Source organism: Hyla sarda, chromosome 2 (genome assembly GCF_029499605.1).
Source record: "Hyla sarda isolate aHylSar1 chromosome 2, aHylSar1.hap1, whole genome shotgun sequence".
Taxonomy (NCBI): domain Eukaryota; kingdom Metazoa; phylum Chordata; class Amphibia; order Anura; family Hylidae; genus Hyla; species Hyla sarda.
Window position 1 is genome coordinate 481,635,135 of NC_079190.1, and position 17,098 is coordinate 481,652,232.

The 17,098-nt window shown below is 42.8% G+C and overlaps 1 protein-coding gene across 8 annotated transcripts in view; it reads left to right on the top strand.

Annotated features, from left to right (window-relative positions):
* The window catches only part of SYNJ1 (synaptojanin 1), a 145,429-nt gene that overhangs the window by 71,357 nt on the left and 56,974 nt on the right, over positions 1–17,098 (top strand). For 6 of the 8 annotated variants that reach the window (XM_056559478.1, XM_056559479.1, XM_056559482.1 and 3 more), the window contains exons 12-14: positions 9,640–9,805; positions 12,913–12,936; positions 14,502–14,693. In XM_056559478.1, coding sequence (XP_056415453.1) covers positions 9,640–9,805; positions 12,913–12,936; positions 14,502–14,693 — 382 coding nt within the window. The remainder of the gene's footprint in view (positions 1–9,639; positions 9,806–12,912; positions 12,937–14,501; positions 14,694–17,098) is intronic. The other 2 variants (XM_056559480.1, XM_056559481.1) reach the window with 2 other exon arrangements.

Genomic DNA, 17,098 nt, shown 5'->3' on the forward strand with positions numbered 1-17,098 from the left:
GATCGCAAAGTGTCAACCTTCTAAGACAGGACCCACAGCGATCACCTGTAATCTTTGTAGACACCTGATAGTAAGTGTTGAGTTTCCCTGCAGCGCCACCACAGGTGAAAAAAAGCATTACGCAGTACTCATTTAAAGGGGTGCTCTAGGGAAGTAAAAAAAAAAATGCCCCAAATCCACCACAATACCTGTTCTGTGACCCCTGTAGTAATCCATGTGATTCAACAGCTCCTGTGGCCCCTGTTGTCTCCTGAATATTCTTTTTTCTTGCTTGCAGCCCAGACTACATTTCCCAGCAGTCAGTGCGGCTCTGTGTAATGGTTGCCAGCCAATAGCTTTTTCTATCTGTGTGCATGCTGTATTGTTGTAAACACACTGTACATTTCTCTTCTTTCAAACTATCCTTCCTCCCAGCAATAAATCATGATATTCTCTGAATGGCAGCAGTCAGTGGTTAGATCTCCAGCAGGAAAAGAGCAGCTTTATTTGTTGAGGAGACTAGGAGAGGGAGGGGGAGGGGAGGGCTGTGAAGCCAGAAATCATGTGGTGTTTGTCTTCCAGGAGGGTAGGGGCTAGATCTTAGTAAGGGGTTTACACAAAGACAAGAATGATCTGAATATGATGTCTTTCTCTCACTCCCTGCATGTAAGTGGCAGCTGAAAGAGGGAAACTACTCTATATAACTAATCAATTATATTTAGACAAATACATAGGATGGTGAGAGGGAAAGGGTGGGCTATGGGTTTAGTTTCCCAGAGTACCCCTTTAAACCAGTATATTGTCTGTGGTATACAGGACAGGTCCTCCGGTGCATGGGACGCTCTTTGTAGCTGCTCTCCTGATCAAGGGACCATGTATATTCTCTAGTAGGGTACATTCACACGTACAGGATCTGCTGTAGATTTGATGCTGTGTCCAATTATTTAGTTACATTGAAATCTGCAGCAGATCCTGTATGTGTGAATATATCCATAAGGGTGCCTTTCTAAACTGCACAAAACCTTTAAAGGGGCACAACCGTGGAAAACTTATTTATTTATTTATTTTTTAAATCAACTGGTGCCGGAAAGTTAAACAGATTTGTAAATTACTTCTATTAAAAAATCTCAATCCTTCCAGTACTTTTTAGGGGCTATATATTACAGAGGAAATGCTTATCTTTTTAGATTTCTCTGATGTCATGACCACAGTGCTCTCTGCTGACCTCTGCTGTCCATTTTAGGAACTGTCCAGAGCAGGAGAAAATCCCCATAGCAAACATATGCTGCTCTGGACAGTTCCTAAAATGGACAGCAGAGGTCAGCAGAGAGCACTGTGGTCATGACATCAGAGAAATCTAAAAAGAAAAGCATTTCCTCTGTAGTATACAGCCCCTAAAAAGTACTGGAAGGATTAAGATTTTTTAATAGAAGTAATTTACAAATCTGTTTAACTTTCTGGCACCAGTTGATTAAAAAAAAAAAAAGTTTTCCACGGGAGTACCCCTTTAACGTCAGTGCATGAATTCCGGTCTCCCCCATGGCTGCTGAAGATGGTCACCACCAATTCTGTTCATCCACAAGTTTAACCGGAAAATCAGCTTTTGCCTAGAGTTTGGCAGATCTCCACTTTTCGGCAATGCATTATAACCAAGTAGCATTATTATGCCTCACCCTGGAATCTGCATAGGAAATACACTCCTTGCAATGGAGCTTAGGTGTGGCACTCTGCCTGGTGCCTTAGATAGTCCTAAGGACACTGCAGACTCAGTCCGTATACAATGTGGATAAAATATTTTAAAGTATGAGACTCTAGTAGTACTTAAAGGGGTTATCCAGGAAAATACTTTATATATCAACTGGCTCCAGAAAGTTAAACAGATTTGTAAATTACTTCTATTAAAAAAAAATCTTCATCTTTTAGTACTTATGAGCTGCTGAAGTTGAGTTGTTCTTTTCTGTCTAAGTGCTCTCTGATGACACCTGTCTCAGGAACTGTCCAGAGTAGAAGCAAATCCCCATTGCAAACCTCTTCTACTCTGTGCAGTTCCCGAGACAGACAGAGGTGTCAGCAGAGAGCACTGTTGTCAGATGGAAAAGAACAACTCCACTTCAGCAGCTGATAATTATTGGAAGGATTAAGATTTTTTAATAGAAGTAATTTACAAACCTTCCTAACAGAGTGCCTCCAGCTGTTGCAAAACTACAACTCAAAGCATGCCCAGACAGCCGTTGGCTGTCTGGGCATGCTTGGAGTTGTAGTTTTGCAACAGCTGGAGGCACACCGGTTGGGAAAAACTGCTTTAGAGGAATGAAAGAAAAAAATCTTGCAAAGGTATACATACCCTATCATCCTTATACTTCATTATTATTATTGCTATTATACTTTATTATTATTATTACTAATATACTTCACTAAAGGGGTACTCCACTGGAAAACATATTTTTAAATCAACTGGTGCCAGAAAGTTAAACAGATTTGTAAATAACTTCTATTAAAATATCTTAATCCTTCCAATACTTATCAGCTGCTGTTATGGTCCACTGGAAGTTCTTTTCTTTTTGAATGTCCTTTCTGCCTGACCACAGTGCTCTCTGCTGACACCACTGTCCATTTTAGGAACTGTCCAGATTAGGAGCAAATCCCCATAGCAAACATATGCTGCTCTGGACAGTTCCTAAAATGGACAGATGTGTCAGCAGAGAGCACTGTTGTCAGGCAGAAAGGAAATTCAAAAAGAAAAGAACTTCCTGTGGATCATAGAGCAGCTGATAAGTACTGGAAGGATTAAGATTTTTTTTTTTTTTTTTTTTATAGAAGTAATTTACAAATCTGTTTTTAACTTTTTGGCACCAGTTGATTTAAAATAAAATGTTTTCCAGTGGAGTACCCCTTTTAATAGTTGATAATCATTTCTTACCTACCCACAACAAAGGCAAATCATGTCATTTCTTCTCTGCTTACATACAACGTTACATGCCACCATAAATGAATAATCTAAAGTTACCCAGAAAGTGTTGGAGCTGGCACCAAATAACAAAGCCCTTCAGGGAATCTGCCCATCTCAATCAATGATGGCATATTGATAGAATATACCGTCTCTTTCTGAAGGAATACCCTTGGATAGGGGGTTTAGAAAGATACAGCGGTTTTCTTCTAGAAACTGTACCATTCTTGTCCACAATTTCTATATGGTTTTGCAGCTCCATTCAGAATGAATGAGAATTGTAATACAACACACAGCCTGTGGACAGGAGTGGCGCTGTTTTGGGAAGAAAGAAGCTATGTTTTTTCTAATCCTGAGCAACTCATTTAAAGGGTTTATCCAGGAAAAAAACTTTTTATATATATATATATATATATATATATATATATATATATATTAACTGGCTCCAGAAAGTTAAACAGATTTGTAAATTGCTTCTATAAAAAAAAAAAAATCTTAATCCTTTCAGTACTTATGAGCTGCTGAAGTTGAGTTGTTCTTTTCTGTCTAAGTGCTCTCTGATGACCCGTGTCTCGGGAACCGCCCAGTTTAGAAGCAAATCCCCCATAGCAAACCTCTTCTACTCTGTGCAGTTCCCGAGACAAGCAGAGATGTCAGCAGAGAGCACTGTTGCCAGACAGAAAACAACAACTCAACTTCAGCAGCTCATAGTTATTGAAAGGATTAAGATTTTTTAATAGAAGTAATTCACAAATCTGTTAAACTTTCTGGAGCCAGTTGATATATAAAAAAATAAATAAAAGTTTTTTCCTGGAATACCCCTTTAACACGGGAGTCATAGATAATGGGGCGACGCTTTTCCAGCTTTGTTTATTCTTATCCTATTGCTACCTGCATGATGTTCTTGGTTAGTAATATGCGCGTCTGGTCTTTGCTTTTAATATTTGATTTTTTTAATATTTAATACATTTATATTTATTAATTATGCTAACATGCTAATTTTTCTTACCTTTTCTGCTTAAACATGATGTTACGTTGCCATATTAACACTTTGCATGCCACTTAAAGGGTAACTATGTTACATTCTTCTTTTCTTCTCCACGTTCTTATCGTCTAACTTCTTGCCTGCTTTCCTCCTGCCCCCCTCTCGGTCCGACTCCTCCTGACTCTAAATGAATGGTGAGTAATTCTATTGAAGCTCCTTCTAGTATAAGACAGCAGTCAGGTTTTGGGTGGTAGTAACTTAGACCACAAAAGCCAAAATGAGAAACCAGTGCATAAAGCTAACATATATGGTGCCCTGTGACCATCATTAAAGGGGAACTCCAGTAATGAAAACGTTAAAATCTCTGTCATTCCCATAGACATGCGTGGAGCGCATGCTGATCCCATTGCTCCATGCACAGAAAGAGCAAAGTCCCCATTTTGGAAAACACGCGGGGTCTCAGGGATAAGTTAAAGGGGTACTCCGGTGGAAATCCTTTTTTTTTTTTTTTAAATCATCTGGTGCCAGAAAGTTAAACAGATTTGTAAGTTACTTCTATTAGAAAATATTTACCCTTCCTGTACTTTTTAGCAGCTGTATGCTACAGAGGAAATTCTTTTCTTTTTTAATTTCTTTTTTGTCTTGTCTACAGTGCTCTCTGCTGACACCTGATGCCCGTATCAGGAACTGTCCAGAGCAGGAAAAAATTCCCATTACAAACCTATGCTGCTCTGGACAGTTCCTGACACGGACAGAGGTGTCAGCAGAGAGCACTGTGGAAAAGGCAAAAAAGAAATTCAAAAAGAATAGAATTTCCTTTGTAGCATACAGCTGCTAAAAAGTACTGAAAGGATTAAGATTTTTAAATAGAAGTCATTTACAAATCTGTTTAACTTTCTGCCACCAGTTCTCCACCAGAGTACCCCTTTAAAGTACTGGAGTGCCGCTTTCAAACCCCAAAAAATAAGAATGGACTACAACGTTCATGCAAAGTACAAAATATATATATAAAAACATAAATCATGGAATTAAGACAACACCCGTAAAAAAGATGTGTTCAGGTGGGTAACTAGACCATGGAATATATGGTAGCCAAATATATGTCTTTTAACATTAAAGATACTATCTATAATTTAATATAAAAGGCATATACAAAGTTACAATGTAAAACAGGATGGATTAAGTGTGGGGTCACATGTGCCGTATTTTTCTGCGTATTTGCTGTTGCGCATTTTCCTACCCATTGACTTCAATTGGTAGGAAAATAAGCTGCAGTAAAAGTGGACATGTGACCCTACCCTAATGTGTAATACTACCTGGCCTGCCTATAATATGCCTAAAAAGTTGATCTTATACTTCCCCTTGCTGATTTATTTCTTATTATATCTTTATAGCAGTTGTAGCACCAGAGTTGATCAGGCTTATTTATTATTAAAGGGGTACTCCGCCCCCAGACATCTTATCCCCTATCCAAAGGATAGGGGATAAGATGTCTGATCGCGGTGGGTCCAGCTGCTGGGGACCCCCGCGATCTCCCCACTGCTCCCGGGCATTCGTTTAGAACGTCGGGTGCAGCGCCGGAGGCTTGTGACGTCACGGCCGCGCCTCGCTCGTGATGTCACAGCCACGCCCCCTCAATGCAAGTCTATGGGAGGGGGCGTGACGGCCGTCACGCCCCCTCCCATAGACTTGCATTGAGGGGACATGGCCGTGAAGTCACAAGCGTGGCGTGACCATGATGTTACGAGCCTCCACCCTGCATCGCCAGTCATCCCGCACGGAGCGACATTCGCTCCGTGCCTTGGATGTCTGAAGTGCCGCAGCCGAGATCACGGGGGTCCCCAGTGGCGGGACCCCTGAGATAAGATGTCTAGGAGTGGAGTACCCCTTTAAATACTCTTGGCTTCCATGGGCTATAGAAATACTATATAGACATACTTTTCACTATCTGGGTCACTTAATGTGCAGCCTCTAGTTCTATGGCGCAATAGAAAATTACAGTGAAAGGTCGTAAGTTTACTTAAAGGAAACACCACCCACGAAACTAGTGGCTTAACCTAATATAAGCATCGTATATCGTATCCTGTCATCGGTACTGTGATTATGTTAACCTATAGTAAGAGGCTTTACTTATACCTGGGATCTTCATATGGCCTCTGGTTTTGTATAATTTAATTAATAATGTATTTTTCTTATTTAAATTTCATTATATCTTTACAAATGTCATTTTAAATCGAGTTTAACTGAGGATTGATGGCTGCTCGTGTGTCCACCCTGTGTAATATAGGAAGGCAAAAACAGAAGGGTAGGATCCAGCTCATGAGACGTAACAAAAGTTCAATGTATTCCAGCATGACGATACACAAGAAACCAGGTAGACCAAAGTGACGCGTTTCAAGCACACCTGCGCTTGAAACGTGTCACTTTTGTCTACCTGGTTTCTTGTGTATCGTCATGCTGGAATATATGGAACTTTTTTACGTCTCATGAGCTGGATTCTACCCTTCTGTTTTTGCCTTGCTACGCCCGTGTTGTCCAGCACCTGGATCCGTGCTTTAATTGCCTCGGGCGGGGTGAGCTGGATGCACTGCTTTTCGTATGCATTACAGGCTAAGAGGCCAAACGTGATATGCACAGATCAGCCCTAACATTAAAACCTACACAATTATATAGACCTCCATTGTACCACCAAAGCACATCTGACCCATCAAGACATGGACTTGACAAGACCTCTGAAGGAGTTCTGTGGAATCACTAAGATGATAGCAGCGGATCCTGTGAGTACTGTAAGAGATTTGAGGAATTTGGAGGTCAAGCCACCGTTTTGATCTCTTTGTCATGTTCCTCATGCCTGGATGATGTTTGCAGAGTGGTCGGGGCATTCTTCTTTTTGGGGACCCAACTACCATGAAGTGGAGGGTTGGTCTGTACATTGGTTAGGTAGGTGGTACATCATCCACATGATGCCAGTAACATCCACACAATGCCAAGAGCCAAGGTTTCCAGCAGAACTCTGCCCATCACCCTGCCCCCGCCGGCTTGTCTTCTTCTCGTATTTGATTTTGGTGCCATCTCTTCCCTCATGCAAGTCATGCACACGCACCCGGCCATCTACAAGAAGTAAAAGAAAATATTTATCAGACCCGGCCACCTTCTTTTATTGCTCCAAATTCCAGTTCTGATGCCTATGTGATTATTGTAGAAGTTTTTGACGGTGACAGAGGTCAACATGGACTACACAGCAACCTGTGATGCCCTTTGTTTTCTGACATTTTTCTATCATAGCCAGCTTGAAAATTTTCAGCAATTTGCTCTACAGCAGATCAGACAAGACAGACTAGTCTTCTCTTCCCATGGCCATCAGCCTTGGGTGCCCATGATCCTGTCCCTGGTTGTCCTTTCTTGGACCAAAATTGGTAGGTACTAACCATTACATATGGGGAACACCCTACAAGACTGGCTTTCTGGAGAAGCTTTGACTCTGTCATCTAGACATCAGAATTTGTCATTGTTGCTATAATCCTTGCTGTTCACCATTTTTCAGCTTCCACATTATGTTCCGAACGCTGGGTGCGGGCTGCGGGGATCGTGACGTCACGGCCACGCCCTTGTGACACCATGCCTCCTCAATGGAAGTCTCTCCCAGCCGCCACGCCCCCTCCCCTAGACTTACATTGAGGGGCGTGGCTTGACGTCAAAATGTTTTAAACAATGGGGCAGTGGATTACCCTTTCAAATATATAAGTTAATCTTCTGTCCCAGGAGAGCAGCCATGTTTCTCCTACTCCTCCTAACAACCATGTGTCTGACTGTAAGACAACTGGCTGCAGCAGGAGCCTCCCCCCTCTGTTTTATCAACAGCTGCACTTTAAAAGGGATTTCCTCTTAGGTCATGTTCACATGGCGTAAATTTTGCGGAATGTCCGCCCGGAAAACACAGTCTGTCAGTCAATGGTTTTAATGTTACGGCTAATCAGTGTAAAGTCTCCAGCCTGTTATGTGTATTTATGTTAGAGGTTTGTATCTCGAGAACATTTCCAGTTCTCTTCTTAGCTCCCCGGGGAGTCTGTACATCAGCTCAGACAGTAGGTGGTAAATACAGGTTATTTATAAACTTATGATGCGGTTCTTCAGATAGGAAAGATGAAGCTTATTGAGTAATCCATTTAAAGGGGTACTGCAGCAAAAAGTAATTTATCCACTATCCACAGGATAGGGAATAAGTGTATGATTGTTTGGCGGTCCGACCGCTGGGACCTCCTACGAACGAGAGGAGTAGATTCTGCACGTGCTCCATCCATTTCTATGGGGGTGCTGTAAAGCACTCGGGTCTCTTCGGCGCTCCCATAGAGAATGAATCGAGCACGTGCCAAGCCCAGCACACTCTCCCCTTCATAGAGCCGGGGCCCTAGCAGATGATCGCGGTGGGGGGGGGGGGCCCTTATAAGACACTTATAAGTTATGGTCCACAGGTAAAGTATAAAGCATGAAGCACTCACCGGACAACTTTTTCTTGCATTAGTGGAAAATCTTTATTTACTTACATATCGTGATACAGCAGCAGAAGAGCGGAGAGGTGCGTGAGCACCTCTCCGCTCTTCTGCTGCTGTATCACGATATGTAAGTAAATAAAGATTTTCTACTAATGCAAGAAGAAGTTGTCCGGTGAGTGCTTCATGCTTTATACTTTTTCCTGTGAACAGTGTTGAGCACCGTGGAAGGGGACGTTCTGTTGGTTGGACATTCTCTTGGTCTTTGGTGCCAGGATATTTGCTCTATATTAGATACTGATTACTTATAAGTTACTTTTCACTGCAGTACCCCTTTACTCCACTGGAAAACATTTTTATTTTTTTATTTTTTTTAATCAACTGGTTCCAGAAAGTTAAACAGATTTGTAAATTACTTGTATTAAAAATCTTAATCCTTCCAGTACTTATCAGCTGCTGTTATGATCCAGGGAAGTTCTTTTCTTTTTGAATTTCCTTTCTGTCTGACCACAGTGCTCTCTGCTGACACCTCTGTCCGTGTCAGGAACTGTCCAGAGCAGCATAGGTTTGCTATGGGGATTTTCTCCTACTGTGGACAGTTTCTGATATGGGCATCAGCTGTCAGCAGAGAGCACTGTGGACAAGACAAAAAAGAAATTCAAATAGAAAAGAATTTCCGCTGTAGCATACAGCCGCTAATAAGTACTGGAAGGATTAAGATTTTTAAATTTACAAACCCAAGTCCATTTTAGGAACTGTCCAGAGTAGGAGCAAATCCCCATAGCAAACCTATCGTGCTCCGGACAGTTCCTAAAATAGACAGAGGTGTCAGCAGAGAGCACTGTGGTCAGACCGAAAGGAAATTCAAAAAGAAAAGTACTTCCTCTGGCGCATACAACAGCTGATAAGTACTGGAAGGATTAAGATTTTTTTTTTTTTATATAGAAGTAATTTACAAATCTGTTTAACTTTCTGGCAACAGTTGATTTAAAACTTCCTTTTTCCAGTGGAGTACCCCCTTTAAAGGAGACATTCCAGAAGATGTTGGCAGTGCTCTGTGAGCTTTTGGTGTCTCCAATGATCTTGAAGGTCCCAAATGCTTTATAGATTTTATATATATTAGTTTTGTGGTTTCAAGAGATGATCTGAGGGTGGATTTCAACTTAAAAATATATATATATATATATATATATGTTTCCTATAGAGAACCAGTCACAGGCATTATTGTAATTTTACAGGGTGGAAAGTTGAAAGACGGAGCGCGTTCTGTTACTAGGACCATACAGAGCAATTTTTTTGATGGCTCGAAACAAGAAGCAATTGACGTGCTGCTGCTAGGAAACACCTTAAACAGTGACTTGGCTGATAAAGCGCGAGCTCTTCTGACCACTGGAAGCTTACATGGTAAGTATTACCAAACCACAGGATCAAAGACAACCTCCAGGTATTAGTTTTACAGACACAATCCACATAGGAAACAGAAGCATATCTTCTAATATCTATGTGAACCTGCTGACTACTGCATGTCTTATCTTCTGCTTGGCTCTCGTTGAGATAGCAACAATCATAAAGGTCCACGGAACCCAAAAAGACCAACACTGTACACCACAATAATATAAAAAAAAATCCAGCAATTCCACTTGTGATACTTATTTTGCCCTGTTCTTACTATTACATTTTAAGGGTAGGGTCGCACATGCCGTATTTTGCTGAGTATTTTCTACAGCTGATTTTGCTACCCATTGACTTTAATGGGTAGCAAAATCAGCTGCAGAAAATATGCAGCAAAATACAGCACGTGCGACCCTACCCTTTAATATACAGTGGTCCCTCATCAAGTTACAATATTAATTGGTTCCGGGACGACCATTGTATGTTGAGACCAGAACTCTATGGAAACCTGATAATTGGTTCTGAGGCCCCAAAATGTCATCCAAAAATAGGAAAAAGTGAGGATTAAAGAAAAATAAGTAGATAACTAACACAGATAAAGCAAGATCGTACATATAAAAGTAAGAAAGATCTGCTGGGAGCTGTAAATCACTGTCTATGTCAGTGTTTCCCAACCAGGGTGCCTCCAGCTGTTGCAAAACTACAACTCCCAGCATGCCCGGACAGCCTTTGGCTGTCCGGGCATGCTGGGAGTTGCAGTTTTGCAACAGCTGGAGGCACCCTGGTACGGAAACGCTGGTCTATGTAGAGGACAGGAGCTTCTTCAGGGTCCTGTACAGAAAACACAGTTTCCTAAAAAAGTACCATGGAGCCGCCCTCACCTGATGTCCACATGAGAAGGTAACCCTGGTACAGGTAAAGAGTACAGAACATGTAATACCTCCCTGTACTGTAGGGGGCGCTACCAGACATCAGTCAGTGCGTGCACTTCAGTAATACAAGGGTTTTACCAGTGAATGTCCATTCTGATTGGTCAGATCTTCCGGCCATTGACACGTTTCAAAGGTCTGGATTGTCTGTACATTGTATGTTGAGTCTGGTTTCAAGTTAAAATGGTCCAGAAAAGACCATTGTATGTTGAAACTATTGTATGTTGAGGCCATTGTAAGTTGAGGGATCACTGTATAAGTAAATGTTGTGTCCCAGGAGATGAGGGTAAGTAGGGGGAGTGAATTAAAACATCACTTTTATTAAATCCTCTATAAGGTATATAGAATATAGTGCTGATATCTTATAAGGGGCTAATGTAAGCCCTCAAATCACAAATAGTACATAACTGTTAAATGAGATAAACATGCTATGTCTCATAAGTCAAGACAACCATCCCAAAATTCCGACGCGTTTCGTCCACAATCTGTGGGCTCATCAGGGACAGAATGGGGTAAAGCACAGTGGTGTCAGTATAGAGACAGATTTATCAATATAAGCAATTAGCAGGGAAAGGAACGGAGGATACAGAATCCGTCCCCTTTAAGCACTCAATGAAATCGCCACAGTGGTCCAATAGTCCTAGGACCAACTGCCCTGCAAGAAAAAATAGCCTCCTCCGGGTCTGGTCAGCCGGTTTTGGCAATTCAATATTCTCCTGTGCGACCCGCAGTAGCGGGGAGCCGTGCTATCATGCCGGCTACTCAGTGCACATGAGTCCCAGGAGATGAGCCATGTTTCTCCTCCTCCTAACAATTCTGTGTCTGACTGTAAGAAAACTGGCTGCAGCAGGAGCCTCCCCCCTCTGTTTTATCAACAGCTGCACTTTAAAAGGGATTTCCTCTTAGGTCATGTTCACATGGCATAAATTTTGCTGAATGTCCGCCAGGAAGACACAGGCGGACATTCCACAAATAGCAGAGAGCTGACAGAATATGCCGGTGCTGGGAACACTCGGAAAATCGCCAGCTCAATAAACGGCAACGCAATGCTGAAATAATGAACATGTTCATTCTTTCTGCGGAGGCAGGAATCAGAATTTGCACGGTGCAACAGAATCCCACAGAAAAACAATGGGACTCTTCTGCAACAGAATTTTCAAGTGGAATTTTTCAACCAGATTCCGCTTGGAAATTCCATCATCTGAATCCACACTGCAGAATTTCCGAGTGGAATCCATCTTAAAAATGACGCATGGAAATTCCTGTCCAGCAGCCTCCCAATGTTTTCAATGGGATTCTGTTGCACCATGCACATGACAGAAGTGGAAAATTCTGCTGCTGGAATTCAAATTTAGGACTCCACAGAAAGAATGACCGTGTTAAAGGGGTACTCCGGTGAAAAACTTTTTTTTTTTATCAACTGGTGCCAGAAAGTTAAACAGATTTGTAAATGACTTCTATTAAAAAATCTTAATCCTTGCTGTACTTATTAGCTGCTGAATACTACAGCGGAAATTCTTTTCTTTTCGAAACACAGAACTGTCGGCTGACATCACGAGCACAGTGCTCTCTGCTGACATCTCTGTCCATTTTAGGAACTGTCCAGAACAGCATATGTTTGCTATGGGGATTTCCTTTTACCCTGGACAGTTCCTAAAATGGACAGAGATGTCAGCAGAGAGCACTGTGCTCATGATGTCAGCAGACAGCTCTGTGTTTCAAACGGAAAATAATTTCCTCTGTAGTATTCAGCAGCTAATAAGTACAGGAAGGATTAAGATTTTTTTTAATAGAAGTAATTTACAAATCTGTTTAACTTTCTGGCACCAGTTGATTTAAAAAAAAAAAAAAAAAGTTTTTCACCGGAGTACCCCTTTAAGTCATTCAGCAGAATCCAGTTGACTATACATTGCTGTCACTAGAGATGGCGCATGTTCGAGTGGTCCTAGCACCAACTGATTCAGTCAGTGCCTGCCCCACACAAATTATCTGCCCAAATTTTCTTTAGGTGGATACTCTGCCATATGAATGGGCCCTTATGAGTTCGTTCCTTTTACCGGGAATGTGTCATCAGAAAGTGACCTTTTTGTTTAAATCAGGTTTTTATGTTAAATATAATTTTTAAGACTTTTGGGTGTTTTTTCTGCTATTAACCGACTGTCTCTTCCTTCCCTCTTGCTGCATGGTCAGTATCTGAGCTCATGGTACAATCAGGTATAGTTACCTAGACTGTCCACTGTATTAACATCATGTTTTCTCCCAGATTTTTTTTTTTTGAGACCTTTAAAGGGGTACTCTGGTGGAAAAAATTTATTTTAAATCAAGTGGTGCTAGAAAGTTATACAGATTTTTAAATGACTTCTATTAAAAAATCTTAATACTTCCAGTACTTATCAGCTGCTGTATACTACAGAGAAAGTTGTTTTCTTTTTGAATTTCTTTTCTGTCTGTCCACAGTACTCTCTGCTGACACCTCTGTCCATGTCAGGAACTGTCCAGAGCAGGAGAGGTTCGCTATGGGGATTTGCTTCTACTCCGGACAGTTCCTGACATGGACAGAGGTGTCAGCAGAGAGCACTGTGGAAGGACAGAAAATAAATTCAAAAAGAAAGTAACTTTCTCTGGAGCATACAGCAGCTGATACGTACTGGAAGGATTAAGATTTTTTAATAGAAGTAATTTACAAATCTGTATAACTTTCTGGCATAAATAGTTTTCCACCGGAGTACCCCTTTAAGGTTGAGGGCTTGTGCACACACACTCACACATATAAATATTATGTAAATATACACACACTCGGGCTGTCACATTTAAATGATGCTCAATTAGTACTGAGGGCCCAAAATGTGCCAAGAAATATCCCTCTCGCCATTACACCACCACCAGCCTGAACCCCTGATACAAGGCAGGATGGATCCATGCTTTCATGTTGTTTACGCCAAATTCTGACCCTGACATCTGAATGTCGCAGCTGGAATTGAGACTCATCAGACCAGACAACAGTCTTCTATTGCAGTGGTCTTCAACCTGCGGACCTCCAGATGTTTAAAAACTACAACTCCCAGCATGCCCGGACAGCCGATGGCTGTCCGGGCATGCTGGGAGTTGTAGTTTTGCAACATCTGGAGGTCCGCAGGTTGAAGACCACTGTTCTATTGTCTAATCTTGTTGAGCCTGTGTGAATTGCAGCCTCAGTTTCCTCTTCTTAGCTGATTGGCACCTGGTGTGGTCTTTTTGCTGCTGTAGCCCATCTGCTTCAAGGTTGGGCGTGTTGTGCATTCAGAGATGGTATTCTGCAGACCTTGGTTGTAACACGTGATTATTTGAGTTACTGTTGCCTTTCTGTCATCTCCAACCAGTCTGCCCATTCCCCTCTGACATCAACAAGACATTTTTATACACACACAGCCTACTTTTATCAATCTACCTGAAATAAAAACTGGTTTTACCCATAACAACCAATAACCACGTAGCTTTCGTATCTGGTAAAATGAAAGCTGATCTGTTGCTATGGACAAAACCAGATACCGTAGTTTTGGCTTCAGACAGATTGATAAATCTAGGCCATTATGGCACATGCATTTTATTTATACATTTTTCTTAATTTTTTGCCAACATGTTTGTTCATATTTATATACTATTGCTATATCTCCCTCATTATGTATGGTCAGCCCCAAGATCTTCAGTGTAAGACCGCATTGTGCCTGTGATCCATTACCTTGTACATCACCATTCCCATGTGGAGATTGACTGACTAGGTTATGTCTTGTTTCTTGTAGCGTCTCCGAGAGTATTACGGAGCATGTGTGAGAACTATTACAGGTACGCCAAGCCCAGGAAAATCCGGATCTGTGTAGGGACCTGGAATGTGAATGGCGGGAAGCAGTTCCGAAGCATCGCATTTAAGAATCAGACGCTGACTGATTGGCTGCTGGATGCTCCTAAAATTGCCGGAGTTCCTGAGTTCCAAGGTAACTGAGAGTCATCCGATTGTTCTGCATGGTGTGAAGGTGACCATACACATTAGAGCAAGGTCATTGGAACCCAATGGATTCAGCAGAACCAGCCGTTGGGGCCTCCAAAAGATGTTGAAGGGGTGGGGGGGGGGGGAGTCGTAAAGGGGTACTCTGCTACTAGATATCTTATCCCCTATCCAAAGGATAGGAGATAAGATGTCTGATTGCGGGGGACCGCTGCTGCCCCCCCCCCCCCCCCCCCCCCCCCCCCCCCCGCTGCACCCAGCGTTTTAAACCACTCCTGTGGCAGTGGTCGTGACGTCACAGCCATGCCCCTCATGATGTCACATCACACCCCCTCCATTCATGTCTATGGGAGGGGGCGTGTCGATCGACACGCCCCCTCCCATAGACATGAATGGAGGGGGCGTGACTGTGATGGCACAATGGGCGTGGCTGTGATGGCACAATGGGCGTGGCTGTGAGGGCACAAGGGGCGTGGCTGTGATGGCACAATGGGCGTGGCTGTGATGGCACAAGGGGCGTGGCTGTGACGACACAATCACGGCCTCCGACTCCGAGCGTTCGGAACAAAATGTTCATAACGCTGGAGCACCGAAGTACCCATTTAAATAATCTTAGTTCGTTCAGGAGAGGTGAGATAAGGACTGAAGACGAAGCCACCAAAATTTTGGCGTGTAAGGGACAAAGTAAAAGGCTATAGCAGCGAAACTGATCAAAATTTTAAAGGGATTATGTGGCATTCAGCTTTTTGCGTTAAAACAAAAAACTGGACTTACCTTCCCCGGCCTTGGTTGCGATTTCTTTCTGCTTCTTGTGGTTGACTCTTCAGACTGACGCTCATGTAATTTGATCACCGTGGCAATATCCAAGGATTGGCTGAGCGTCAGTGTAGCGTATTGGGCCCCTGTCTTGTTCCTGGTTCTCTGGACAATACTTCACACTGCTGATCAGCCAAACCCCAGCTAAGGCAAGACATTGCGGAGTCCAGTGATTGGCTGAGCCGCAGTGTTATGAGCCGAAGAAGCAGGATGAGATTTCAAAGGCCGCGCTGGGAGCAAAAGGGGGAGCAATGGGAGGTAAGTCCAGGTTTTTGTTTTAATACTGGCAGCTGGGCATTCGTAGTGTGAATGGGCCCTTATACTTTAGATTTTTTTCTGCTGAGAGGGTCTCCATTAAAGGAGATCTGCAGGATAGGGTGTTAGTGTCTGATCATGAGGGGTCTGAACTCTGGGGGGTCGGTCGGCCGCAGCATGTATCTCTATGGGAGAAGTGGTGATGAAGCATTCATGCAACCCCGCCTCTCCTATAATGCTGTATGGAGGGGTCGTGTTGTCGACGACACACGCATTAGCTGCGCAGAGCCGCGGCAATGCCGGGTACCCGTACGGGTAATCACGGGGGGTCACAGAGGACGGACAGCCCACAATCAGACACTTATCCCCTATCCTGCTGATAGTGGATAAGTGTCTTACATTGCATTACTCCTTTAAGGACTGTGTCCTGCACTGTGGCCTCTTTTTCTCTATTGATCAGGGATTTAAAGGACAGATGTAATGTTTTGCCATAACTAAATGCAGTTTTTTTCCATTGAAAGTAATAACGTTCAGAAGTTACAACACATCCTAGTCATATTTCCTTAACAATAAACAATAAAGTCCTCATAGGGACTATGGATGCTACTTGTCCAGTGTCTGGTGGATATATACACTGCTCAAAAAAAAAATAAAGGGAAGACTTAAACAACACAATGTAACTCCAAGTCAATGACACTTCTGTGAAATCACACTGTCCACTCAGGAAGAACACTGATTGACAATCAATTTCACATGCTGTTGTGCAAATGGAACAGACAACAGGTGGAAATTATAGGCAATTAGCAAGACACCCCCAATAAAGGAGTGGTTCTGCAGGTGGTGACCACAGACAACTTCTCAGTTCCTATGCTTCCTTGCTGATGTTTTGGTCACTTTTGAATGCTGGCGGTGCTTTCACTCTAGTGGTAGCATGAGACGGAGTCTAAAACCCACTTAAGCGGCTCAGGTAGTGCTCAACCAGGAAGGCACATCAATGCGAGCTGTGGCAAGAAGGTTTGCTTTGTCTGTCAATGTAGTGTCCAGAACATGGAGGCGCAACTAGGAGACAGGACAGTACATCAGGAGACGTGAAGGAGGCCGTAGGAGGGCAACAACCCAGCAGCAGGACCGCTACCTCCACCTTTGTGCAAGGAGGAGCACTGCCAAAGCCCTGCAAAATGACCTCCAGCAAAATGACCTCCAGCAGGCCACAAATGTGCATGTGTCCACTCAAACGGTCAGAAACAGACTCCATGAGGGTGGTATGAGATCCCGATGTCCACAGGTGGGGGTAGTGCTTACAGCCCAACACCGTGCAGGACG